This window comes from Puma concolor, chromosome B2 (genome assembly GCF_028749965.1).
Source record: "Puma concolor isolate L17-30 chromosome B2, mPumCon1.1.hap2, whole genome shotgun sequence".
NCBI lineage: Eukaryota > Metazoa > Chordata > Mammalia > Carnivora > Felidae > Puma > Puma concolor.
In genome coordinates this window covers 34,954,508-34,980,371 of record NC_141671.1, presented here as the reverse complement: position 1 = coordinate 34,980,371, position 25,864 = coordinate 34,954,508, and the positions used below count along the sequence as shown (strand labels likewise).

The following is a 25,864-nucleotide window of genomic DNA, read 5'->3' as shown; positions in this document are numbered from 1 at the left end:
AGCCCCGAGCCCCAAATTGCGGTGGGGTCCTGGGAAGGTGGGGTAAGGCCCGGCGTGCAGGGAGAAGTTGGGAGCGTGGCACTGGCAGGCGGGGAGCGAAGCGCCTAGGCGCGGGAAGGCCGGGAACAGCCACAGGTCGCGAAGCCATGGGGTGGGCAGCCCCAGCGCCGACTGGGGGCGGCCCCGCGCGGCCCGGCCCCGCCCCTCCCGGTCGGTGCCCGCCCCCCTGCGCGCCCCGCCCCCTCCTTCCCCGCAGCCCCCACCCCCCGCCCCGGCTCCTCAACACAAACTTTCCGTCCCGCTCGCTCCCTCCTCCGCGCCCGGCGCCTCCCGCTCCGGCCCGGCTCATTCCGCACATTCCGGCCAGCCCCCTCCCCAAGACCCCCCTTCCCCGGCCCCCCTCTCAGCTTTTTCGGGCCCGGCGGAGCGGCCCGGCCGGAGCGCCCCCCCGAGCTCGGACCAGGTAAGCCGGGAGGACGCCGGGAAGAGGCCGTACTGGGAGAGGTGGTTTGGTTGGCTGGTTCTGGATTGGGGGGGCACTCGCGGGGGGCTAGATCCCCGAGCTATTGTCCAGCTTGAGCCTGAGCCCCGGATCTGGGTGCCGGGAAGTTTAGAGGGAAGGGGGGGAAAAAGCTCTCCGGGAAGCCCCGCCCACCCCTCCCACCCCTACCCCCCTCCCCCCGCGACCCGGACGAGGTGGTTGGGGGAGGTCGGGGAACCGGGAGATTGTCTCCGGTGCCTTCGTCTGTCCCACCGTCCGAGTATGGGGTGCCGAGGCAGGGGTCTTGGGGGCGCACGGTTCGGGGGCCCTGCCACTGGGGAGCTCGTACCCAGGACTCCCAGTCCCGGGCCCCGCCGCCCTTTGGACTCCCGGCTCGCGCTCTCTCCGAGCCCGCCCGGCTCCAGCTCCACGCAGGCCTCGGGCCCGGCCTCCCGGCGTCCAGGCCGGCTCCTGCGCGCGGTGCCTGCCTGTGGCTGCGCTGGATTGTGGAGGGTGACTGGGAGCAGAGCTGCGCGCCCTGGGCGTGTGCCCCCTGAGAGGCAGGGGCTTAAGCTCCGTCCAGTTCTGCCCCAGTGGGTGGGGGTTCGGAGTTCCAGACCAGGGCTCTAAGAGCCTGGCTCCAAAGGGGGCTGGTTTTGGGGCCTTATTTTCGCTACACTTCCTCAGAGCCTTGTTTAGACTTTAGAGGGTTTGAAGGAGGTTTGTTCTCCCCCCTCCCTCCCTCCCCACCACCATTGTCTGTCATGCCCTTTACTCCTGCCTGGGGAGGAAAGGTCAGGAGTGCCTGTCTGCATTTGGTTTTCAGCTAGCCAGGCCCCGGGAAAGTGTCATTGAGACCCCACTCTGTCACCTTTTTGGGAGAGAGGCCCTGATCCAGGGCTCAGAGATTCTTTCTGGACAAGAGAGAATGAGGCCTTGAGGGAGGGCTTCTCAGGGGGCACCTCCCTCTGTGCTTTCTCTCTTTCCAGGTAGAGGCAGAACCAGGTCAGGCCTGGACTTGTAGTCCAGGAAAGCAGGGGATGGGGGTAGGGACTGGACACAGCTCTAGGGGCTGGTGCCCATGGCGGCTCTGTGTATCCCATCTCTTGTGGCTGGTTCTGTGTATACATTTTCCACCCCAGTGCAGGGGGCGAGGACACCTCCTTGGTTAGCATGTTGGGGACAGCCTGGGACAAGGAGAATATCCAAAGACCCCAAAAGTTGGAGATGTGGGAGAATTGTGTTCTCCTCCCTTTCAGATTCTTGTAGCTCCTTTTCCAAGAACTGCCCCCCCCCCCCCCACCAGGAGGGTGTCACTTCAGGACATGGTTCTATGGTCTTCTGGATCCCTGCTCGCCCTGTGGGTAGGGGATGGACAGATGTATCTTCTAGGAATAGGCTGTCAGGTGAGGGTGACTTCAGGGGCCCTGATGCCCCCTCTTCAGGGAGAGGTTAAGAACCAATTGGATTCTCAACCTCATGAGCCTTTCTCCCACCCCCCTAAGGGAGGGAACAATAATTAATGCTAATTAGCGTATTTGGACTGGGGAATGGCTCAGTGGGATGGTCAATGATTGGCAGGACAGAGCTCTGTGTGTGTGTGTGTGTGTGTGTGTGTGTGTGTGTGTGTGTGTCTGTGTCTGTGTCTGCATCCTGGTCTGTGCTCCCACCCTCACCCTCAGGTTTGTAGACCCTGTGCATTCTGCCAGTTGAGGAAATATTAAAATGAGAAGGGGATATCTCAAAGAGAAGGTCAAGGAACTAGAGATCTGGTCCCAGCTGGGCTTTTAACCACCTGTGTCATCTGGGCCCTCAGTTTCCCTGCTCAGAATAAATGACTTCTCAGGTCCCTTATCTTTGAGCGCCTTCCAGAGTCCCAGCCTCCTAGTCAGCTGGCCTGCCTTCTCCTTCCATTATGGAACGTGAACCTGGTGAGGTCTGGAGAGGTGAGTGGGTGATCCAGTGGCCTAAGGAAGAAGGTGAGGACAAACCAGGGGGTGACTGAGGAGTATGTAAACCAGGGGAGTACGGCTGAAAGGGTTGCAGGCAGCAGACAGCAAGGGACAGGGAAGCCAGGCAGAGCTGAGGAAACTTGTCCTCTGAAGTGGCCCTGGGGTCTGGCAAGGCTGGCCAGGGTGAATTGTGTTGAGAGGTCACTTGGATGGCCTGCCCCTCAGCCAGATTCCTGGACCCCACTAGGGGCTCGGGGCAGAAGCTGGAAGGGAACAGAAGCTACCAGTACCCCCTACCTCCTCACTTACGAAGGGATGAGGAGCTGAAGAGTCCACCCACAGTGAGGAGAGGGGAAGGGATCTGGGGTGCCAGACCCCAAGGAGCCAGGGAGCCATGAGGGCTATTAATGCTGCAGCTTAAGAGCTGTGGAGGAAGCTAGGAGGTCACAGCCTCTTCTTCCCACGTGGGGGCTGCAGAAGCTGTGGGGTTGGAGGGGTGGTCTTGAGGAACCAGGTCTCCATGGGCCTGTGGGGCAGCCCTGGGGCCATGGCGGGAACTTCTGTGGTCAGAGGTCAGCAGATCACATTCGGGCCTGTCCTCAAGGCCTTGCCCTGGCCTCACCTCTCTCCCGGTGTTGTGCCAGCCTAGGCTTGTCTGCAGGAGGTGTGCTGCCCCTCAGAGGAGGACCCGAGAGGGGAAAGGACTTCTTTGCCTGTCCTCTAAGGGTCCCGCAGAAGGCTGGAGGCCAGAGAATCCTGTCAGGCCACGGGTCTCCCTAAAGCCTCAGCCCTTGAGGTTTCCTAGAGTGCTGATTGTTTCCTGTGCTCCCTGCCAGTCCCAAAAGGACAGGAAGTGATAGAGGGAAATGAGAGTGCAGCCATGTGTGACGCTGGACGTGTGTGAGAGAGAGGCTGAGTGGGACATTCTGTGTGGGTGACACTGCGTGTGCGGGGGGTGTGCGTGTGACAGAACCGGCTAAAACCAGCTTGCGGGACTGCATGTGAGGCTGCACTTGTATGCGAGGGAAGCCTTATGTGACATTGCCCGTGACTTTGTAACACTCGTGTGAGTGACCGGCACCGTGTGTATGTGGGAGCCACCATGAACGACAGGCTCAGCGTGTGTGTGAAAGAAAGCCATGCACGCGGTCTCTGTGTGTGAGTGGCCATCATGGGGGACGTGTTTTTATGGAAGACCCAACAATGTGAGCCTCTGTCTGACACCGGATGGGATCCTGATGCTCGGAATACATGAGGGACGCTGCGATCGTTTGATGCCGTGTGTGTGTGTGTGTGTGTGATAAGCAGAATGAGCCACCTGCGTGATGTGTGATGCAGTGGTGTGACTACGTGTGTGTGGGTGTGAACAGCATATGAAGGAGCCTCAGGTGTGTAGGAACTCTGATAGGCTGTGTGTGCCACTCTTCGTGACACATGACGAAAACTAGGACAGGACGTGGTGTGTGTGAGGAGAAGCCATCCTGACACGGTGCTGAGCGGCCGTCGTGATAAGGGGGTGGGAAAGAGGCGTGTAGGTGAACCAGAGCTCCAGACCCTGCCCGGGCAGCGCCGTGTGGCACGGGAATCGTGGGGCGTGACTGAGGCGGCCTCTGTGGCTGGGCACTATCTGAGGTTGCTTGGGACCATAGAACAGTGTGGGTGACAACTGTCAGGGCTGTGCCAGGCACACCCCGGGTACCGTGTGTGATGAACTTGAGGGCCTGGGACCCTGATTCGTGGGGCGTCCGCATGGCGGAGCGTGAAAAAGATAACTGTCCGAAACAAAGAAGGAAAGTTCGTAAATGCCACTGAATGGGGACTTAAAAATGGTTAAAATGGTAAATGTGATGTTATGTATGGGTTACCACAGTAGAAAGTTTAAAAAGAAACAAAGGCTAGACACGCAGGTAACAGTGACTGTGCGGGACAGTGGCTGGCGGGGGGGGGGGGGGGGTTGGACAAGTATGCGCGTGAGAGAGGAGGACCAAGAGGAAGCCTGTGTGCGTTTATAGAGGACACTGTGACTCTCATAGTGGGGGGATTGACTGAGGGACTGGTGGCAGCTCAGTGCGTGACGTCACGTGACACAGGGTACCAGGGGCCTGGGTGCAGGCAGGCTGAGGCGGGCCGTGGGCATGTGAATGGAGAACTGGGAAACCCACTTGCCCAAGCTACCCATTGGCTGCCTCCCTGCCCCTACCCACCAGCTGGATTCCTGGTCTTCGCTGCAGTGGGACAAGATGAGGAGACAGGGATGCCTGGCTGGCTCAGTCAGTGGGAGCATGTGACTCTCGATCTCGGGGGTCATGGGTTTGAGTCCCACGTTGGGCATCGAGATTACTTAGTTAAAAAAAAAAAAAAAAAGATGAGACAGGACAGAGTCCCAGAGTAGGGGTGAAGGGAGGTCTGGTCACTGGGCCCCTTCTCTCTGCAGAGGTTTGAGGTCGCTGAGACTCTACCTCCCACTCCCCTACACGGGTGGGGGGGCGCAGCGCTGGGACAGTGAGGATCAGCTTTGGGGAAGGAAGCCTGGGGGACTGCTTACCCCCTCTGTACCCCAGGAAGCCTGTGCCCTGCGTAGTGGGGGCGGGTGTAGAGAGTCTTGATTCCCAAATTGGAAGCACATTAATAAGCCTGAGAGAGGGGAGGAGGCCTCCCCACCTCCCTCCTAGGGCTCTGCAAATTGCTTCCTCCTGTAAAAATCTGTACCCTACTCCAGGGAGGAGGGTACTCCCTCCCCAGCCTGGCAGGGTGTGGCCACTTGGCCGGGTCCCTCAGGGGTCCTTGTGCTGGAGGTGGGGGAGGCAGACACCATCCCCCTCCTGCCCCCTCTGCAGTCCCAACCGGAGCATGGCTACTTCTAGGGTGGGAGCTTCTGGCAGCTGGAGAACAGCTGGCCCCGCTGTGGGGGCGGGTGAGAAGGAAGCAGGGAAAGGCAGAGGGGGTGGGGAGGTTCCCTTAGCCCTCATCAACTGCCCTCCCATCCTCAACCCCCTGGCGGGTCAGCCCAGCCCAGGGTTGGGGGTGGGAGATTGGGGGTGCAACTGTTGATTTCACTAAAATCCCTCTGCCTTTTGACCAATGTTCTCTGCCTTTTGACCAATGTTCTCACTCCGAGTGAGAGCACGGGGAGGCCCTGTGGTCCCTGCAGAAGTGGACAGCGGCTGGCCCCTAATCCAGGAGGGTCACTGGGCTAGTTCGTCCTCCCAGTGGGGCTGGTATGGAAGGGAGGGGGCAGGGGGACGTGGGGACAACACCCACCTGCCTCGACTGGCCTTGTCTGAATCCCCAGTCAGGGCAGTCTGGGGGAGCTCTCTCCTCTCCTCGCTTGAAAGGGAGGTGTGGGCTGGGTGGTTTGGAGGCTGCGGGCCCCGTGGGGGTGGGGGCCTAGGGCCCGTGCGTGTGGCTACCCAGCTCTGGCCTCCCATCACTGGAGCTGTCCAGCCAGTTATTCCAGCAATCTGGCCCCAGGGTGGGGAGTGGGCAGCAGGGTGCCCCTTATCTCCCCCAGGGCCCCAAAGCCTGCTCACCCAGCCTCCTAGCTCCTAGCTCCCAGCTCCCATCCCTGCCACCACCAGAGGCACCTCTGACCTCTGAAGGCTGAGGGCCCTGAGACAGTGGAAGCAGGAATGGCTGGTCAGACCGGGGGTAAAGGCAGTGGGCCACAGCCTGCAGTAGTAAAGGGCCACTGCAGAGGGAGATAGGAGGTGGTCTCTAAGAGGGACGGAGCAGACGGGACAGGAGTGGGATGCCCTGGCCCTGGCCCTGTTGTGGCTTCCCTGCCCCTCCTTCCTTCTAGGTCTGTCCTGAACTCTGGGTCTTTCTGTTGCCGGCTCCTCCCCTCCCTCCCTGCCCGACTGTGTCTGAGTTTATTGATATTTCCCCTCCCTGCCTTTCTCACCACCCCCCCCCCCCCCAGCTGTGTGCCTCTGTCTCTCGGGATCTTGGTCTCTATCTGTCTGGGTCTGTTGGTCACTGTCTCTGGGTCCAGCTCTGTCTCTCTCTGGATCTCTCCTTCTCTGGGTCTCACTCCAAGGTTTTGTGGGGGTTTTGTCTCTTATTCTCTGGGACTCTCCTGTCTCCCTTGTCTGTCTTTCTTGTCTGTCTTGTCTGTCTCTGTCTACTTTACCCCACCCCCAGACTCTTCCCAGGCCCCACCCCCTTGCCCCTCACTCAGGTCTTCCTCCCTGTCTCCCACCCCTCTTGGTGGCCCAGTCCAGCAGGCAGACGCCCTGGACGGCTGAGTGAGCACCGACAAGCAGCTGGGGGCTGCCATCCCTCCCCACCCCACTCTGCACAGCGGGGAGGAGACCCTGCCCCCGGCTGCCTCTCACCCCAGGGCACCCATCTCCGTTCCTCCCTCCACCGTGCCTGAGCCCCACACGTGTCCAGCTTGCAGCCGTCTGAAGAGCCCGTAGCCCCGGAGCTGGGTCCCCAGTGGTGTGAGGGTCCGAGGTTCCGTCCTCAACCCACAGCAATAACTCTGGGAAGACCAGAGCAGCTGGCCTAGACTCCTGAGCGCTGCCCTAGGACAGAGACCCCAGCTCAGCCCCCTGCCTGGCGCAGCTGCCTGCTCGCTGACGCCCACGGGTGTGCCTCAGCCTGGGGGGTACGGACATTCTCATTTGGATGTCAGTCCAGGCACCCACACAGCATACCTGTGCGTGGCTGTGTGGGGCAGGGGTCACCTGTGGGCCCCTGTGTTGGCGCCTGTGCCCACAGGAGTGTTCCTAGAAAGTGAGCCTTGCCCGTGCCTATGAGACAGCGGAAGGGACGGTGGTCCCACTGTCTCCTTGACTCGTCCTTGCAGCCGCCCCCTGGGCTCCCCTCCCCCTCACCAGCTGCCAGCGGTCCCAGCCAGGGGCCGCCGCCCCGCCCCCCCAGTCTGTCCCAGCTCCCAAGCACTGCTGTGTTCGCCATATTTGGCCACAGTGCTCCTGCGGGGGGCGGGGCGGGGCTGACATCACCCCGAGAAGGGGGGGGGCCACCGCCTGGAAGAGGGGAGGCGGGCAGAGACTTGGGGGAGGCAGGAAAATTGCTGTAAAAAGTCTGGGGCTGCCAGGGCCCCCCATGCGCTGGGCCCCTGCTGCTCCGAGGGAGGCCTCAGGAAAGGATTTGGGGGGAAATGCGTTGAGGACTCTGTTGGGAGGGGTCTTAGCCCACTGTAGCCCCTCTTCTGCCTCCCCTCATAGCCTGTGGCAGTGTCGATCTGGGAGGAGGCCCTGCATCTCAACTACCTCAATATGGGAGTCACTGGGTCTCCAGTCTTGAGTCTCTGCCCTCTCACATTTTTATTCCAAGAACGTGGCCTCAGGAGTTAAGGAGGGGATGGGGATATAACTTCCGGTGGGGAGAGACAGGCTGGGAGTAGAGGAGTTGGCCGTCTCACTGGTCAGGAGCATGGCTTCCTCTCTCCCTGGCCACCCCTCTGGTGTGGGAGAGCTGTTCCTCCTGGTCTTGGAGGCCTCACAGAAAGGGCTTCGGGAATATGGGTGTCCTTGAAGTTGCCCCAGCTACTTGGGCTGGGGGGAGGCCCCTGGTCTGGACCCCACTGGGTGGGCTCAGAGCGGTTGCCATGACAGCTGGGCCTCCTTTCTGGCTCAAGGTGGTGAGGCTTCTCAGCTTCATCCCCTTGGTTAAGGGACTGAAGCCAGATTGCCTACGCTCAGAGCCCAGCTCCAGCACTTACTAGCTGTGTGTCTGACAAGTTGCTTAACCTCTCTGTTCTTTGGTTTCCTCATCTGTAAAGTGGGACTAGTAATAGTCTCTACCCCATGGGTTATTTTGAGGATTAAATGAATCAATGTGTGTAAAATCCCAGAACGGTGCCTGCCATATAACAGGTGCTCTCATTAGTAGTCTTTTTTTTTTAATATTAATGTTTATTATTAAAAAAAATTTTTTTTTAGTGTTTATTTTTGTGTGTGTGAGAGAGAGAGACAGAGCACAAGCAGGGAAGCGGTAGAGAGAGAGGGAGACACAGAATCCGAAGCAGGCTCCAGGATCCGAGCTGTCAGCACAAAGCCCAACATGGGACTCGAACCCACGAACCGTGAGATCATGACCTGAGCTGAAGTCAGACGCTTAACTGGTGGAGCCCCCCAGGCGCCCCTCATTAGTAATCTTAAGTCCATATCCTTCTGACATTCAGGCCTCCTAGGCCCTCCCCATCCTTTGCCACTAGCCACACTCTTCAAGCCTCCCTAAACAGGTGGCCCCGCAGAGAGGACCCTCTACCCATTTGGCAGTACCTGGAATTCTTGTCTGAGGGGAAAGAATTCTCTTCCTTGGCTGCAGAGGGGTCTCCACATCTCTTTCCTACCCTACCCACCCCCCGCTTTCCCTGCAGGCCAGAGCAAAGTCCTTGGATGTAGCCGTCTTGGGCTCCAAGGCTCCCAGGACCCTGATAATGCATTGGCCATGCAGAGCCTGAGGCTGAAGGGGGTTGGGGGTGAGCCTTGGAGCTGTGTGTGTTGGGGGCACTGCCGGGTGCGGTCTAAGTTAATAACCCAGTCTGGCGTGTGCAGGGAACTCAGAGTTTACAGAGCCCTGGCCCATCTGCAATGTGGGCCAGGGCAGGGGCAGGCGTGTGGGTGGTTTATGGGCTGCTGTGGGGCCGGGAGGTGCAGGAACAGGAAGTGGGACGGAGGAGCCAGTGGGGTTGAGCAAGGCTGTTGGCCAGGCACCTTCTCAGCTGCTCCCTTGCCAGCCAGCATCCCTCCCTCCTCGCAATTCCTGGGACAGTCCCAGCCCCCATGTTTAGGTTCCTTGTGAGTTATCTTTTAGGGAAGTCACAACCACACCCTTCCTGGGTCAGGGACCCTCCCCATCCCGCATAATGGGTCTTCAGCAGGGTTGCACTGGGGCAGGGGGAGATTGAGGAGGTGGGGGGGGGGTGTCCCTGTCTGGGGATGCCCAAGACCCGAGGAGGAGCAGGCAGAGTCAGAGCCGAGCAGCCCCTCTGAGAGCTGCAGACACACCGGGCCCCACTCCTGTTTCTCCTCTCCACTCGTCACGATGCCTTTGGCAGCCGCATAACCTTGGGAGCCTTAGTCTCTCATCTGAAAAATGGGCCCCAGTCCTTGCCCTTCCTGCCTTAGCTTTGAGGATTAAATGAATATGAATGTGCTTCTTCCCCACAAAAGTGCCGTGTAGATATAGGCATTATTATTGTTGTTATCGATCACCACCAAGACTGTGTCTCGAGTGTTTTATGAGTCAGGCATTGGGGGTTGGTACTTTGTCATGATCTCATTTCCCTCACAACCTCAAGGAGACCTTTTCCTTGTCTTATAGGACCGAAAGCTCAGAGAGGTGATATAGCTCGGTCAAGGTCACACAGCGCTGAACAGGCATAACCTCTGGTTATCTCCACCCTGCCCTGGAGCACCTGCCCCTGGGGTGGGAGATTGCTGGGATCTGGGAGAAGCCTGGCCCTAACTCCTCTGTGTCTGCCCCACAGGCTCCGGCTGCCCAGTGGGCTCAGGCCCAGAGCCCAGAGCAACCAGCACAATAGCGTCCAACAGCTGGAATGCCAGCAGCAGCCCCGGGGAGGCCCGGGAGGATGGGCCCGAGGGCCTGGACAAGGGGCTGGACAACGACGCGGAGGGTGTGTGGAGCCCCGACATCGAGCAGAGCTTCCAGGAGGCCCTGGCCATCTACCCGCCCTGCGGCCGCCGCAAGATCATCCTGTCAGACGAGGGCAAGATGTACGGTGCGTGCGGGGAGGCACAGGGACACTGGACAGGACCGGAGAGGTGGCCTGGCCCTCCCTGGCACCTCCCCCTGCTCTCTGCCCCCTCACCCAACCGGTTTGGCGAAGTCCTGTGAGGCCGCCAGCCTGCCACGGGCGAGTCTGGGCGTGTAAGCCTGTGTGTCTGGATCCTCCTCATAAACAAGCCGGGCTCGCCCCCTCCACCAGAGTGAGGCCCACACCTTGACACCCCCGGCGGCTCCTCCTCTCTTCCCCCTGCTGGCCTACAGGTTTCAGGGTGACTCAGTGGACACAGGAAACTGGGTCAGTCCAGTGTGCTCCAGGCTAGGCCTGGGACAAGGTCTTTCCCCACAGAGGGTGGGGAAGCCCCAGGGTAAGACCTGGGGTGTCCTACTGGCGAGTTCCCTCCAGTTCCTGGGTGTGGGATGGGGGCGCTGCGCGCTGGTGGCAGGCCGCACGGCGGCGACAGGGGCCTCGGTTAGGGAGAGGGCTGGAGAGACCAGGAGACGCCTTCATTCCTCAGACCACCTCCCAAGTGTCTCCTGCTCTCCTAGCCTGCTCTCTGCCACCTTGCCCATCCCTTGCCTCCAGAAGGGAGTGTCCCCCTCTTGTCCAGCCCTGAGAGGGCTCTCCCAGAGCTGCATTTTTGGGATAACTCAACCCTTCTGGGCCTGGCTCCTTGCCGGCTCCCTCCAACCCTCCCTGACGGCCTATGGCTGACTGAGGCAGGCCCTTAGCCCATCCCCTCCCAGCGTCCATGACTGTGACGGGGGCCAGGAAGGAGACAGCTGGGCCAAGTGGTAAGGACTGCAGTGTCCCTTGTCCCCACCCTCTGTGCCATGCTCGCCCTAGCCCCAGAGCCCACTCGTGGGCAGGCAGATGTTCCAGAGCGCTTCCATAGGGCGGGGGCTGCCTGTCCCTACTGCTACCTCCCAGATGGCTGGGGCAGCCCCACAGGGTATTTTTAGACAGGGCGGAGGGAGTGGGGTGGAGAGGGGCAGGCAGGAAGGGAGGGGCAGTGGGGCTGGTTCTGTCATGGAAGAGGAATTTGGAGAATGTGGCCCTTCTGGGGAGGTGATGGGGTTGGGGGCCAGGGAGCCTGGATTTGGGGGATAAAAGGTATTGGCTAAGCATTTGCCGGCATCTCAACAAGTCAGGAGAGACACTGGTAAGCCGTGTCATGGCGGTGACAGGCTCGAGGACACAGTGATGTGCTCAGTGACATCTTGACACAGGCTGTCAGGGTAGAAGGTGTGGTGGAGACCATCGGGTCCTTCCTGCCTCTTTCACCAGAGAAGGAGAGGGACTTGTCCAGGGTCTCTCCTCATGGCAAGGACAGCTAGGACAGGAGCCTATCCAGAACTCCATCAGACACCCTTGGGGACGTGTGCCACCTGCGGCAGGCCTCACTCACACGTGAACACTGGTGACAGGCACCGGGAGGAAGGAAGGGCTGCTGGGGCGAGGAGTGAGCGGCCCAGCTGTCCTGCCGCACTTTGGCCGCACCTGCCCCTGTCTGTCTGCGGGGAAACCTGTCAGGCGGCCTGACATTGCCCCACCTTCCTCCTCCCACTCTGTTGCCCCCTACCCACTCCCCCAGGGCAGTGCGGAGAGCATCTGGGACTCCCCCTACCCTCCATCTGCCCCGCTCGTGCCCTTGGGGGGCGGCTGGAGTGAAGAGGGTCGGAGGAGGGAACAGAAGAGCAGCGTTGGGGGAGAGGCCTGTGGGTTTCCCAGCTTGGGGCGGGGAAGGGCGGGTCTTGGCCTCTCTTCATTCTTCTCTCACCCCAATCCAGGTCGAAATGAGTTGATTGCGCGCTACATCAAACTGAGGACGGGGAAGACGCGGACGAGAAAACAGGTAGGGAGACACAGGTGCTGCATCCCCGCCGCCCACACACCCTCCCCAGGCCGCTCTTGCCGCTGTCATAGAGGAAGGGGCACTGTCCTCTCTGACCGGCCACCACCACCGCAACCTGAGTGACCTCCGAGAAGCCCCGTGGGGCAGCCTCAGCGGTGCGTGGTCACCGCCCTGAGTGGCCCACTGACCAGCCAGCGAGACAGACGGTTGCAGTGACAGGAGTGCGGAGCAGGGCGGCACGGCCAACAAAAGAGTGTGGGCGGGTGGACAGGGTCTGACCTGGACCGGGCAGGGGAAGGGAGGAGGGGGGCCGCCGAGGCTTTCTGGAGGAGGTATCGCCCAAGATGCATTTTTAAGTAGGAACTTAGGATTTAGGCCGGCAGAAGAAGGGGAAAGGATTCTGCTAGGCTGAGGAAGTTGGATAGACGTATAATAATTGGGAACCCATACAGGGCTTACTCTATATTAATGTATTTATTCCTCACAGTAACCTTATGAGGTGGGTATAGTAATTACCTCCATTTTACAGATGAGAAAACTGAGGCGTGGGGAAGATAAGTAACTTCCTCAAGGTCACGTGGCTGGTAGGGGGTGGACCCCAGACTGAACGCACTGGGCAGGAAAGAGCCACCAGTCAGCAGCGCGGTGGGTGGGGAGAGGGGCGGGAAGAGCCGAGGATGGCGGCTGGAGGCCTGAGGGACAGGTTTCCCGTCCGGGCAGCTGGGTCCACGGAAGGGAATAGAACAGGGAGTGGCAGGTGGCAGCTGTCGAGGAATGTTGGCCCTGGAGCAGCTGGGGCAGTGGATCAGGGAGGGCCAGGCAGAGGCAGGGACCTAGATCCACAGCGATGGTGGCCTGGGTAGTGGCAATGGTGAGGGTAGTGGTGGCAGCATGGAGAGATGATCCGGTGGCTCCCCGAGCCAGGGAGGGCAGCTGTGTGCTGACGGGAGCCCTGAAAGGGAGCTGGTTGGGGTGGGTTCCGTGTGGGGTGCCTGGGAGAGAGGCAGGCTGGGCGCACAGACGGGAGGACCGGAAGCTGCCTCTGATCCTCAGCTCTTCTAACCTCCCTGTCTGGTGGGGTTTGGACCTTGCACCCACCTCCCCGGATCCCCATGTGCATATGACAGAGCTGACCTGTCCCATCCTGTTGTCTCAAAGGAAGGTTTTGAGTCCACCCCCTCAGTGTGGGAGCAGGAACCTCCCTCGTTTATTCAGGCATTTATTATTTTTTTAAAAATTGTTTTTAATGTTTATTTTTTAGAGAGAGAGACAGAGAGAGAGAGAGACAGAGTGTGAGTGGGGGAGGGGCAGAGAGAGAGAAGGAGACAATCTGAAGCAGGGTCCAGGCTCTGAGCTGTCAGCACAGAGCCTGATGTGGGGCTCGAACTCGCAAACCGTGAAATCATGACCTGGGCGGAAGTCGGACACTTAACCGACTGAGCCATCCGACACTTAAACGCCCCTGTTCAGGCCTTTATTAACCACTTTCCCTGGGCCAGTTCATACTGCACCGCATTTACTCACTTAGTGAATCAGTGAGCTACTACTTACTATGTTCTAGGCATGAGGGATACGGCAGGGAACCAGGCAGACAAGGGCCCTGTTCCCAGGGGCCTGGGACTATCAGAGGTGCTGGCTAATCATGCCCCCAAGTTCAGATACCCTCGCCGCTACCTGCAGGGAAAGGGTACTTTGCCTCTCAGGCTCTTCCTCTGCCATTAAATTAGCTATTATGTGAAGACACTTAGAACAGAGTGGGCACTGTAGAAGAATTTGCCGCTGCTAATGCTGTTATTATTCTGTCTTTATAAGCAGAAAGCCAGGGCTCCTGACTGGCTCAGTTGGAGGAGCATGTCACTCTTTTTTTTTTTTTTCATTTATTTTTGAGAGAAAGAGCACAAGCGGAGGAGGGGCAGAGAGAGGGGGACAGAGTATCCAAAGTGGGACTCAAGCCCACAAACCGTGAGATCATGACCTGAACAGAAGTCGGATGCTCAACCACCTGAGCCCCCCCGGTGCCCCTAAGAACTTGTGACCCTTGATCTCAGGGTTGTGACTTTAAGTCCCATGTTGGGTGTAGAGCTAACTTAATTTTTTAAAAAAAGACTAAACAGAAAGCCATTGCAGACACAGGAGAAGGGCACTGTCTCCTGCTTCACCGAAAGAAATATTTATAGGAACGTGTTTGTCAGAGTGGGAAGGGGTCAAGGGACCTTTAGGCTCAGTCCCTTTGACCTGAGGTGTAGGGAGGGTAGTAGAGCCTCTTGATTCAGAGGAACATTGTACCTGCTCCTGGCCAGGTATCCCAGGAAGGCTGGCTGTACGATGATGTGTTACAGGCCAGCTGGTGGCAAGCTCAGAATTTAAAAATTTGGTCATTTTGCAAGGGTAGCGTTCCTCTAACTTGATTCTTTCCTAGAACTCTGATGTCTAATATCTCTGTAAAAGAGGACCCATCTCTTATGAGTTTGAGCCCCACATTGGGTGTGGAGATTACTTAAGAAAATAAAATTTAGGTTGCCTGGGTGGCCCAGTCAGTTGAGCGTCTGACCCTTGATTTTGGCTGCGATCATGAGCTCATGGTTTGTGGATTGGAGCTCCACATCAGGCTGTACACTGAGCCAGCTTGGAATTTTCTCTCTCCCTCTCTCTCTGCCCCTTCCCTGCTCGTGCTTGCGTGCTCTCAATCTCTCTCAAAATAAATAAATGGACAATAAACTAACAAAATAAAATAAAATAAAATCTTAAAAAAATAGATGTATGGATGGATAGATAGATTAGACAGACAGACCCATCCTATGGTTGTGAGGACTAAGCATGTCTTTATGTGTTGCAAAGAGCAACCAGATGACAGGCAGGGGTTTTCTTTGGTTGTTTTTATTTTACTTTTGGTTTAAAAATGTGGTTTTAGGGTTTTTACAGACACGTACAGCAATTAATAGCAAGTACAATGCCTCCACATTGAAAAAACAGCTAAGCATTATATTAGGATTAAGTTCCATGTGACTTCCAGCTGTCACCGAGTTGAGCATTCGGCGGTGGTCCTCTGTGCTAAGGGTCCAGAGAATCCTGGCAGCACAGCTTGGTGGCAAGTGGGCTCTGGACTCAGGCCACCTCGGTTCAAATCCCAGCTCTAGCCCCCAGCTGTGTGACCTTGGATAAGCTGCTTCACCTCTCTGTGCTTTGGTTTCATCATCTGTAACTCGAGGGATGATGTGAGTACTGACTTGTCTGTGTCGCTATGAAGGTCAGATGAGGGAAGTGTGAAATGCTGACGGCAGCAATAGCTGTGCCCACGAAACATCACTTATTGTCATGATATGGAGCGATCAGTAATCTCGCCGGACACGTGTCTGATTGCTGTGCACGGTGAGGCAGCACGAGGAACACCCAGCCTGGGCCCTAACCCAGTAGCAGAGGGCTGCCCGGCATCACTTATACAGTAACTTGCGGTATATGATTAAAAAGAAAAAGAAACGTTTTCTTTGTGGGGATGAAAACAACTTGCAAAGAAAGCCCACAGCCATTGCTGATAATGCCTGTGTGAAGCATCCTGGAAGGATCCATGTGTCCCCTTGTGTTTCGTGGGAAAACAGTGACCTTTAGGTTCTCTCAGGCTTAGGGTTAGACCCTTGTAATACGCTGGAGAAGAAATGCTATTAAGGGCACCTACTGTGTGTGTGTGTGTGTGTGTGTGTGTGTGTGTGTGTGTGTGCGTATAGATATATATATGGCCATATATTTGTCCAAGGAGAAGGAAGGTATGTTGGGGGAGGAAGCTGATGAGCAAAGCAGGAGCAGGGCCAGGCCTGGTTTTATAGGCTGGCAGGCTGTTGGGGTTGACACAGGATGTAGGCAGTGGTACAGGGAGAGATCTTTCATAGAGGATATGGCCTCGATGTATAATCTGATGGCCCGCAGGAGCATTATGGCCATTGGTGATGACAATCAGAAAAAAGTCTCAGGGTACCTGGCTGGCTCAGTCAGTAGAGCATGTAACCTCATCACGGGGTCACGAGTTCAAGCCCCACATTGGGTGCAGAGATTACTTAAATACATACATATGTACATACATACATAAATCTGTTTTAAAAAGAGAAAGGGGCACCTGGGTGGCTCAGTCAGTTAAACATCCGACTTTGGCTTAGGTCATGATCTCACATTTCTTGAGTTCAAGTCCCATATCGATAGGGCTCTGTGCTGACAGCGTGGAGCAGCTTTGGATCCTCTGTCTCCGTCTCTCTCTCTCTCTCTCTGTCCCTCCTGCTCTCTCTCTCTCTCTCTCTCAAAAATAAATCAACATTTAAAAAAAAAAGAGAGAGAGAAACTCTCCTCTGAAGACATCAGAGAGAAAAAGTCATCCTGTTTTGGAAAAATAAAAAGATACCCTTCTGGGTTAGAGGCAGCTCTACTCCAGGGCACATAACTTGAGCAGCAGACCTTGGGCTGGATTTTAGTCCTTGCTGATTGATTGATTGATTGAAAATGTTTTTTATGTGTTTTTTTGTTTTTTGTTTTTTTTTTGAGAGAGAGACAGAGCATGAGCAGGGGAGGGGCAGAGAGAGAGGGAGACACAGAATCAGAATCAGAAGCAGGCTCCAGGCTCCAAGCTGTCAGCACAGATCTTGCCTGACGCAGGGCTTGAACCTATGAACCTTGAGACCATGACCTGAGCCAAAGTCGGACGTTTAACTGACTGAGCCATTCAGGTGCCCCAAGTCCTTGCTGACTTAGGTTCTCTTGTGCAGTGATCAACCTATACAACTGTACATGGTGGTCCTGGAGCCTACCATAGGCTCTTGATCAAAACAGGGCCAAGAAGAGAGCAAAGAACTGGCAGGGCTCTGGGCCCCATAGTTTCCCCCACTTCCATTTGGCCCCAGAGACGAGGGCTGGGGTGCTCCTTGCCCATGGCCGCCCCATGCCGTGCCTCCTCACTCTCTGTGTTTTCCTCTCTGACGGGGCGCGGGGCGGCCCCTAGGTGTCCAGCCACATACAGGTTCTAGCTCGGAAGAAGGTGCGGGAGTACCAGGTTGGCATCAAGGTATGTTGGGCGCCTGACTAGGGCCTCCAGTCCCTCCTCGGCACCTCCACCGCTATCTCCGCGCAGCTCAGGCCTCTGCCTCGGCGGGCTCTCTGGCCCCACTGTGCCTCTTTTCTGGCTGAAGCTCTGTTCTTGCCTCTTCTTCTGCCCTTTCTGCTCTTTTTCTCTCTTTCTTTCTCTTTCTACAGGTCTCTAGCCACTTGCAGGTTCTAGCCAGGCGGAAATCTCGAGAGATTCAGTCCAAGCTGAAGGTAGGGGGTCCCCGCCTTTTGGCCCGGCCCTGCTGTTTTCTGAGACCAGCCCAGGGCAGACAGGTGGCTGAAGAGTATGGAGGGGTGGAGGGTGTCTCAGAAACACAAACAGCAGCATGAAGTCTAAAGGCCACTTCAGGCTACAGAGGGCCACAGCCTCTGGAAACTAGGCAGAAGCCCAGGGGGACCGCCAGCCCTACAATGAGGGAGAGGAAGACCATCTGGGGGCCACTGCCCCCAGAAGTGCTCCCCCAGAGGGCTCACCTCTCTTCTTCGTTTTCCTTTTTCTCCTTCCTCCTAATTGCTGCTTGTTAATTGCATGGGGCCTTCGGTGGGCAGGGGGGAGACACGGGGGCATCGGCTGGCAGAGCTGTTGTGGTGGGCATGGCTGTTCCTTGCATTGGACGCTCAATCCTGATGCTCAATCCTGACTGCCTTATGGCTGAGGATCCCAGAGCATACGGCTCAGGGCCCCCGTAGGCTGTGCCTTCCCCTTACTTCATAGCTGCCCAGCAGACTAAGCCTGCCGCTCTAGGCCCCATGCCTGTATCACAGCTCCAGAGGACCTGGGCAGCCCCCCAGGGCACCAGCTTGGTCCACCATCTAGGTCTCCAGCATGCCCTCCCTCATTCTGCTCTTTCCAGGGCACGCCCACTGGCAAGCTCTCGCTCTGGGTAGCAGTGGGGTGGGGTGAGGGTCCACGGTGGCCTCTGAGCTCCCTTGGGTTCCTCAGACCCGAGAGCCAGGTGGCCGTTGAGCGGAGGAGGGTGAGAAGACAGGTCCCCACCCTACATGGCCCTCATGTGTGCCTCTTCTAATCCACCTCCCTCTCCTTCACAGGCCATGAACCTGGTAAGTAGCCTGCCCCTCCCCAGGGTGGGAGATGGGGGGAGAGCACCTAATACAGGATCTTCAAATCATGAATTGTGAAATCAATTGAATAGGTTGCGACCAGCATGCTTTGAAAATGAATACTGATAGTGGTTCTCAAACTTGAGCCTGCATCAGAATCGCCTGGAGGGCTGGTTGAAGACAGATTTCTGGACTTCACCCTCAGGGTTTCTGATTCAGTGGGTCTGGGCTGAGGCCTGAGAATTTGCGTTTCTAACAAGCTTCCAGGTGATCCTGGTGCTGTTGGTTCATGGACCACACTTTGAGAACCGCTGATGAAACAGAATAGAAAATATGAGTGCATGACACACAGCATAAGGGGAAGCGTTTGGGTATATACTGGGTTACAGAATAAAGTAAAATTATTTCTCACCAAGGATTGTGCTCAGAGGGGTGATGGACACTTAGGAGACCGGCCCAGGTGGGGGCTGGGACTCCCCTGAGCCCGCATAGCAGAGCCCTGAGGGCCTGGGAGGGGCCCTGAGGCAAACCCCAACCCTGTCTCTGGCCTGGCCTCACACTGCCTCTCCCCTCCGCAGGACCAGGTCTCCAAGGACAAAGCCCTCCAGAGCATGGCATCCATGTCATCCGCCCAGATTGTCTCCGCCAGCGTCCTACAGAACAAGTTCAGCCCACCCTCCCCTCTGCCCCAGGCCGTCTTCTCCACTTCCTCACGGGTACAGGGGGCCTGGGAGGTGGGGCTGAGGTGAGGGAGTGCCTTCAGGGCTGGGCTGTGGTGGGGGTCGTGGATGCTGAGGGGCCGCTGGGCTTTGTCCCATCTCTGCAGTTCTGGAGCAGCCCCCCTCTCCTGGGACAGCAGCCTGGACCCTCTCAGGAGTGAGTATTGTGGCACATCCTTCCCACACCCTCGTCCCTGGCAGTCATCTTCCCCTTTGATCAGGGTTCCAGCAACAGCTGGGCAAAGTTTTAATGCGAAAACAGAGGATGGAGAGCACCAGCAAGAGAGCAGTGCATCTGTCTATTCATTCATGTGTGTGTTCACTCATCAACCCACTCACCCACTTGTCGCCTGTCCTTCAGCTCCTTCTCATTCAGTTGCTCTCCCAGTCGGTCCCCTAGTCAGCACGTCAGGTAGTCGAGTGAACTCGGTTCCCTCAATTCTAAGAGGACTTTCATCCTCAGACACACCCTCCGTTTAATGAGCAGCTCGGGGTGGGGTCAAAAGGCTACATTAAATGTAGAGAGACATTAAATGTTGTGAGACACAGCAGGATTTCACAAATGCTAAAATGCGGAGAAGACAAAAAGCTGGTGAGTTAGCTTGTCAGCATGCATTTCTGGGCCTTTGCAGAAAGGCTGGGTGGCTCCCTATTGAGACCAGATGAGACTCCAAGTGACTGGACCAGGTGGAAGGTGGGCTTAGGGGTGACCCTCTAACCAGGCTGTGCTCCTCCTGTCTGCAGCATCAAGCCCTTTGCACAACCAGCCTACCCCATCCAGCCGCCCCTGCCGCCAACGCTCAGCAGTAAGTTCCCCACACAACATTGCCACCGACTCCCCTCTGCCCCTCCCCGACTGCTGAGAAGAGCAGGGGTGGGGCGGGGGGGGGGGGGTGGAGGAGGGCAGCAAGGCTGTGCCTGTGTTTACGCTGGGAGGGAGAAGTGGGTGGTGTCTATAGGGGATTGGTACAGGAATAGGCCCCTCACCTTTTATAGTGTTGCTTCCAGAACTCTGCTACTAACTAGTACACACCAACAAAAATACATTTATATATGTGTGTGTGTGTGTGTGTGTGTGTGTGTGTATAAAATTCTCGCGTGGAAACACACCAACATCTTAACAGAATTTCACTCTCTCTAGGTGATGAGATCCTGGGTAATTTTTACTCTATTTTAAAATTTTTTTTATTCATTTAAGTAATCTCTACATCCAATGTGGGGCTTGAACCCGTGACTCCGAGATCAAGAGTCATATGCTCTTCTGACTGAGTCAGCCAGGCACCCCTATTTTTCCCTTTTTACTTGCCTGCATTTTCTCTTTGAATACACGTTAATAGTGATATAAAAATTCCACTGCTATGTACTACTGGGGCCACTGCAAACAGTTGTGCAGGTTGTACACTGTGCAAGAAGCCGTGGAAAGGGAGTCAAAATCCAACCCGTGTTCCTACCCGAAAAGGGTGCCATTTTCTAGTTTGCACAATGCTCTGCGCAGCTGGAGGCGGCTCTATGTGTAACCACGCACACACAGCCATGCAGATGAGGGTCCATCTCGCCCTCCCAGGTTACGAGCCCCTGACCCCGCTCCCCCCAGCTGCTGCCTCTGTGCCCGTGTGGCAGGACCGCACCATCGCTTCCTCCCGGCTGCGGCTCCTCGAGTATTCTGCCTTCATGGAGGTGCAGCGAGACCCCGACACGGTAATGTGGCTGGGGGTGGGGGTGAGGGTTTGTGCAGTCATGGAGACCCTGGCGTGGCGGTTCAGGGCCACGGCTCAGGGTCCTGGGGTGGGGAAGCCACAGGGCGGCTCTGTCCCGTGCAGCTCTAAGGCCTGCACACTTGAGTGCTCTCCTGACCCAGTACTGGGCCCTCCCCACAGTACAGCAAACACCTATTTGTGCACATCGGCCAGACGAACCCTGCCTTTTCGGACCCGCCTCTGGAGGCCGTCGACGTGCGTCAGATCTATGACAAGTTCCCAGAGAAAAAAGGGGGACTGAAGGAACTCTATGAGAAGGGGCCCCCTAATGCCTTCTTCCTTGTCAAGTTCTGGGTGAGCTGCCCTCTCTGCTCCCACCAACCCCTGCCCCCCAGATGTGCAGCGTACCTGGGTCCCCCTGCTGACCCCTGACCCTGCCCTCTCTCCCTGTGGCCTGTGGGCAGAGTGCTGGGGACGGGTCCTTGGGCGAAACACTGGTGTGGCAGGCCCAGAAGCCTCCCTCTGGCCTCCGCCCCTCCTGACACCACGCTCGCTTCCCCCCACCTAGGCCGACCTCAACAGCACCATCCAGGAGGGCCCAGGAGCCTTCTACGGGGTCAGCTCCCAGTATAGCTCGGCCGATAGCATGACCATCAGCGTCTCCACCAAGGTGTGCTCCTTTGGCAAGCAAGTGGTGGAGAAGGTGGAGGTGAGTGGGGGCCCAGGGTGGCACGGTGGGGCCGGGAGCGGGCACGCTGGGTGACGCCCTCCTCGTGGCCTTCCGCAGACGGAGTATGCCAGGCTGGAGAACGGGCGCTTCGTGTACCGCATCCACCGCTCCCCCATGTGCGAGTACATGATCAATTTCATCCACAAGCTGAAGCACCTGCCGGAGAAGTACATGATGAACAGCGTCCTGGAGAACTTCACCATCCTGCAGGTGTGGGGGGTGGGGGGGCAGCCGGGGAATGGGGGGCACAGGGGCCTCAAAGTGGGGGTGGCCAGACCCGTCGCTCAGGTGAGGAGACTGCTATCCAGAAACGAGAAGGGTCTTCTCGGCCCCTACACCTGTGGCTCTGTGCCGCCTGACCCCTTGAATCCTCCTGCCTGGCCCCCAGGTGGTCACGAGCCGGGACTCCCAGGAGACCCTGCTTGTCATTGCTTTCGTCTTCGAAGTCTCCACCAGCGAGCACGGGGCCCAGCACCATGTCTACAAACTCGTCAAAGACTAGGCTACCCTCTGCCCCCACCACCAGGATCCAGGACGAGCGTCTGTTCCACACACCTGCCTGGCCCCCCCTGGAAGTCTGGGATTGAGGACTCACCCGCCTGCCAGGCCTCAGGCCCAGGACCCAGGAGGCCTCCCCACCTACCCCCAGCACACACACTCCCTGCCACTGTTCTGCGCTTTAATTGTGGGAGAAGAGAGGAGGGCTCAGTGGTGGGGCAGCCCGCCCTAGATGCTGAACCATCGCCCAGCTCTGCCCAGCCTCCGGTGAATGGGAGGACCCCTTTGGGCTCAGGCACGTGTGGCCGGCAGGGGAGGGTGGAACGGAGACCGAGGGAGTCAGAGTGCAGAGGCCCCAGGAAGGAGAGTGTCGAGTTGGAGTTAGGTTGAGAAGAGAGAGGGGCCCACACTTTCTTGCACCTGCTATGTGCCGGGCCCGGTGCTAGGTCCTATGTGTACCCAGTGCCGTTCTCAGACTGCGTGAAGCGAGCACGGGTCGTGGGTCTTGGCGTCTCATGATGTGCTGAGACTTGAAGTTGAGCGACCCTTGCAGGGTGGGGCAGAGTTGGAATTCTCATCCAGGGCTGCCTGTCCCCAGAGCCCAGGTTTACACTACCTCCCTGGAGGGGATGGGAAAGAGGGTCTGTACTAGGGGCTGGGGCCATCCACGTTGGGAGCCTCCTCCCAGGGGAGCAGCTGCTTCTGACCAGGCAGGAAGAGAGGAGCAGCAGGTACTTGGCACCTGTTAGGTGCCCTCTGTCAGCCCCTGTGCTGACCTCCTCCAACCTGCCCTGGCCCAGATCCAGTGCCTGAGCCCGTCAGCAGCTTCCTGATGGAAGAAGGCCCCCAGGGGCAGACTCCAAAATAGCTTGGAGCGTCCTGTAGAAAGATGGAGCCCCAGCCTCAGGGCAGACCAGTGTTCCAGGGACAAGGGGTAGCAGAAAGGCTTTGCTATTTAATGCCCAAGACTTGGGTTTGGTCAACCCTTGGTGGGCGCCACTCCCTTATGTTTTTCTCCATCTCAGTCTCCCAGGACTGGGACAGCAGCTTCCCAGAATCAGTTCTGGGACTGAAGGTTAACCCTTCCCCTGCTGGCCCTTCCCAACACCCAGGCCCCTCTGCCAGCTTGGCCTGTCTACCAGCCGCCTCTGGGCATTCACGAGTTTCATATGAAGTACTGTGCCCCTTCCTTTCCTTACACCACCCGCCCCTGAGCTTCCTGAAGGTCCTCACAATTTGCATATCGCTCAGGCCACTTCCAAACCCAACCTAGGTTTTATAATGTATATTATATTTTTTGTGTATTTTTTAAATCCAGCTGTGATGGGTTATATCATAAACGTGGCGTGGGGCTGGGGTAGGGGCCCTCAAGGCCCAGCTCCTGCTCAAAAAAAAAAAAAAAAAAAAGAAAAAAAATTAAAGTTATTTGTTTGTGGGTTAGCTGTGTGACCAGTGTATGCCAGACCTCTCTGGGTTGGATTAGCTTCCAATGGGTGCTCCTGCTAGGTTAGCTCCTGGTGGGTCCCCCCACCCTACTCCATCTCTGCTGGAGGGCCCCCAAGCCATACTTGCACTCAAGGTCCCATGAAAGTTTTGCAGACTCCCTTTCTCCCACCCACTCCTGCCATGAGTGGAGTGCTGAAATGTGCCCAGTGCTGGCCTAGGTTCTACTGCTGCATGGTCTCTTTGAAGTGACCTGCCCAAGGTCACACAACTACTGAGGCCCCCTGCTAAATCCCCAGTCTTCGTGGTGGCTACTGCTGGTTCTCTATCCTGTCCTCACTTTACACCAGAGAAGAACCTCAAGGGGGAAGAGTGGATGGCTGCTAGCAGGGGAAGCCAGATTCCAACCTGTTCTCTGCCTGGAAAAGCCCTGCTCTCCCCTCTGAACCATCTTGTGCTCATACAGCAGGGACCACAGAGTGGGGAGGGTGAGGAGACAGGATCTTCAATGGATATGCATTGTTTATCTGAAATTCAAATTTAAATAAGCATCCTGTATTTTCATTTGCTCAATCGGGTAACCCTACTCTAGAATCTAGTTTTCTAGATCATTCCAGTCCAACCTCCAGATTTGCAGATGGGGAAACACTGAAGTTAAATGCTGTCTTCACTCAGCCAGTGGCAACACCAAGATTTGAATCTGGTCGGCCTGACTCCAAGACCATGCACCTGGTAGACTAATCTAGTAGCTTTTTGTCTCAGTCCACAGCATTGGATGGCCGCCAGACTCACTTGCAAGATGGGGAGGGTGCCTGGAGCCCCAGCCAGGTAGTTGTGGCTCCTGGAGTCAGGACTTGGTTTATGAAGCACCCACTACGTGCCCAGCCTAGGACTGGATCCAAAATCTGATCTCTGGGCTTAACAGGTAATTCTATCTATTGGATGCTTGAGGCATCATCACGTGTGTTGTTGCCTTCTCTCTCCCGGAGTAAACAGCCTTCGGGTGATTTAGAATCATGTAGATCTCCTGCGGAAAATCCAAGTGCAATATGGCTGGCCTCCTTGCCTGTCCTCCCCACCTTCTCGCCCCACATCTCCCTACTTCCTTGCCCCCACATGCAAATGTAACAGATCCAGAGGTGGGTGAGGTCTAGTTTCAAGGTCCCAAAATAAGGTGAGGATCGGAATAAGGGGAGTCTTGTGAGGCTGGAGCCCAGGACTCTCCTGAAGTGGCTCTTACCTGCTCAGGGTTCTGTGGGAAGCTTTAAAGGGCCAAGATGGCTGGATCCCAGAGACTGGAGCTAAAGTTCTGCTTTTCCTGCCCATTTCTGTTCTGATGTCATCTTGTCAATTCTAAGGTCAAGGCCTAGGTGCTACTCTGAGATTTCTTAGGGGCTCTTTACTTCCTTGTAGTGCTAATGCTGGAGAACTGGGGCTCCCCAGATAGCTGAACCCTGAATTCTCAGGTGCACACAAGCTTTCGACAGATCATCCCAGAGGCTGGAATTTGGTGAAAATCGCTCAACCTTCTTTCACAATGGAATCTGCCTCCATGCCCATTTGCTTTCTCTTCTGCTACCTACTCTTTATTGTGCTGCTGTGGGCTTCTTGAGAGCAGGCACCATGGCTCTAAACAGGTTCCCCACTGCCCAGTAGTGGGTCTGTATTTTACTATAGTTGGTAAGAATTCCTACCCCAATAACGTTAAGGCTTAATAGAATGGGTTTGATTTAAATCCAGGTGATTCAAATCAATCCAGTAAGACTCAAGTCCCTAAGTATTTCTAAAACACCCACTTAACCTTTCCCTGGAGTTCCCAAACTTACAAAAAAAATTTTTAATCCTTGGCTCATTTCAAACAGGAAGGTGTGTCTAATTCTAAAGCCATCCTGGTCTTTCTCCCCATTCACCAGCATCTAAATTCAACTGAACCAGACCAACAGACTTTACATACTGTGACCAAACACTACGTAGGTAGCTACATGTGATTGCTATTTAGCAACTGCTGTTTTAGGAACACTTCCTGGAGAATTGCCTTCTGATTGGTAGGATACACAGAATCATGCATGAGAAACTGCTTCTAAAAAACCCTTGGCTCCACAGGCATTGCTCAGTACTGCACCACTGCTGGCAGGAACAAAAGGTCTCTCTGGTCTTAGGCTCTGGGGTGGTTTGCAGGTTCTGAGAGGCTTTGCCCACTAGGGCCCTTGGGACTTGGCGCTCGAGATGCAGCTGGGACCCATCACAGCAAACTCCAGGGAGGACTTCGGTTTTATGCTTCTGCCTCATGGCTCTGCCTTTTTGGTTGTATTCAGTGCCTAATAAGCAGCAGTGCAAGAGGCCAGGTGTTAAGGTATTTGCCTTTTTCTTTCTGATTACAAACATGACAGAACTCCAGGAAATCCGATAATCATTTTACTCCCAGAGTTAAACATGGCCAACATTCTGTTAGGTCAACTTCCAATCACTTTTACTATGCATAAACTAGGACCCCAAATTCCGGGCTTATCACAAGATAAGACTGCAGCTTTTTTACCAGTAAGCAAAGTTACTAGCAGTTACTAACTTAAAAGCTAAAACAATAAAAAAAAAAAACCTCAAAGATCTTTGGTGAAAACCTCG

At 56.3% G+C, this 25,864-nt stretch overlaps 1 protein-coding gene across 2 annotated transcripts; it reads left to right on the top strand.

Moving 5' to 3' along the window:
- The first annotated feature begins 248 nt into the window (after positions 1-248).
- TEAD3 (TEA domain transcription factor 3) lies at positions 249-25,864 on the top strand. Of its 2 annotated transcripts, XM_086706668.1 has the most exons (12): positions 249-463; positions 9,896-10,147; positions 11,944-12,008; positions 17,241-17,303; positions 18,734-18,871; positions 18,982-19,031; positions 19,619-19,680; positions 20,439-20,572; positions 20,752-20,925; positions 21,140-21,280; positions 21,359-21,511; positions 21,690-25,864. In XM_086706668.1, the coding sequence occupies exons 2-12, from the start codon at positions 10,141-10,143 to the stop codon at positions 21,801-21,803; spliced, it is 1,101 nt and encodes a 366-aa protein (XP_086562794.1). In that variant the 5' UTR covers positions 249-463; positions 9,896-10,140; the 3' UTR covers positions 21,804-25,864. The 2 variants fall into 2 exon arrangements, with proteins under 2 accessions (XP_086562794.1, XP_025781850.2); XM_025926065.2 differs by lacking the exons at positions 249-463; positions 9,896-10,147; positions 11,944-12,008; positions 17,241-17,303 and adding an exon at positions 17,647-18,155.

What these genes read in the sequence shown, in the direction of transcription:
- TEAD3 (XM_086706668.1), top strand. An exon ending in AGATTCAGTCCAAGCTGAAG is followed by an intron (nt 17,304 to 18,733) that starts GTAGGGGGTCCC and finishes TCCCCTCCGCAG; the next exon opens with GACCAGGTCTCCAAGGACAA. An exon ending in AGAACTTCACCATCCTGCAG is followed by an intron (nt 21,512 to 21,689) that starts GTGTGGGGGGTG and finishes CCTGGCCCCCAG; the next exon opens with GTGGTCACGAGCCGGGACTC.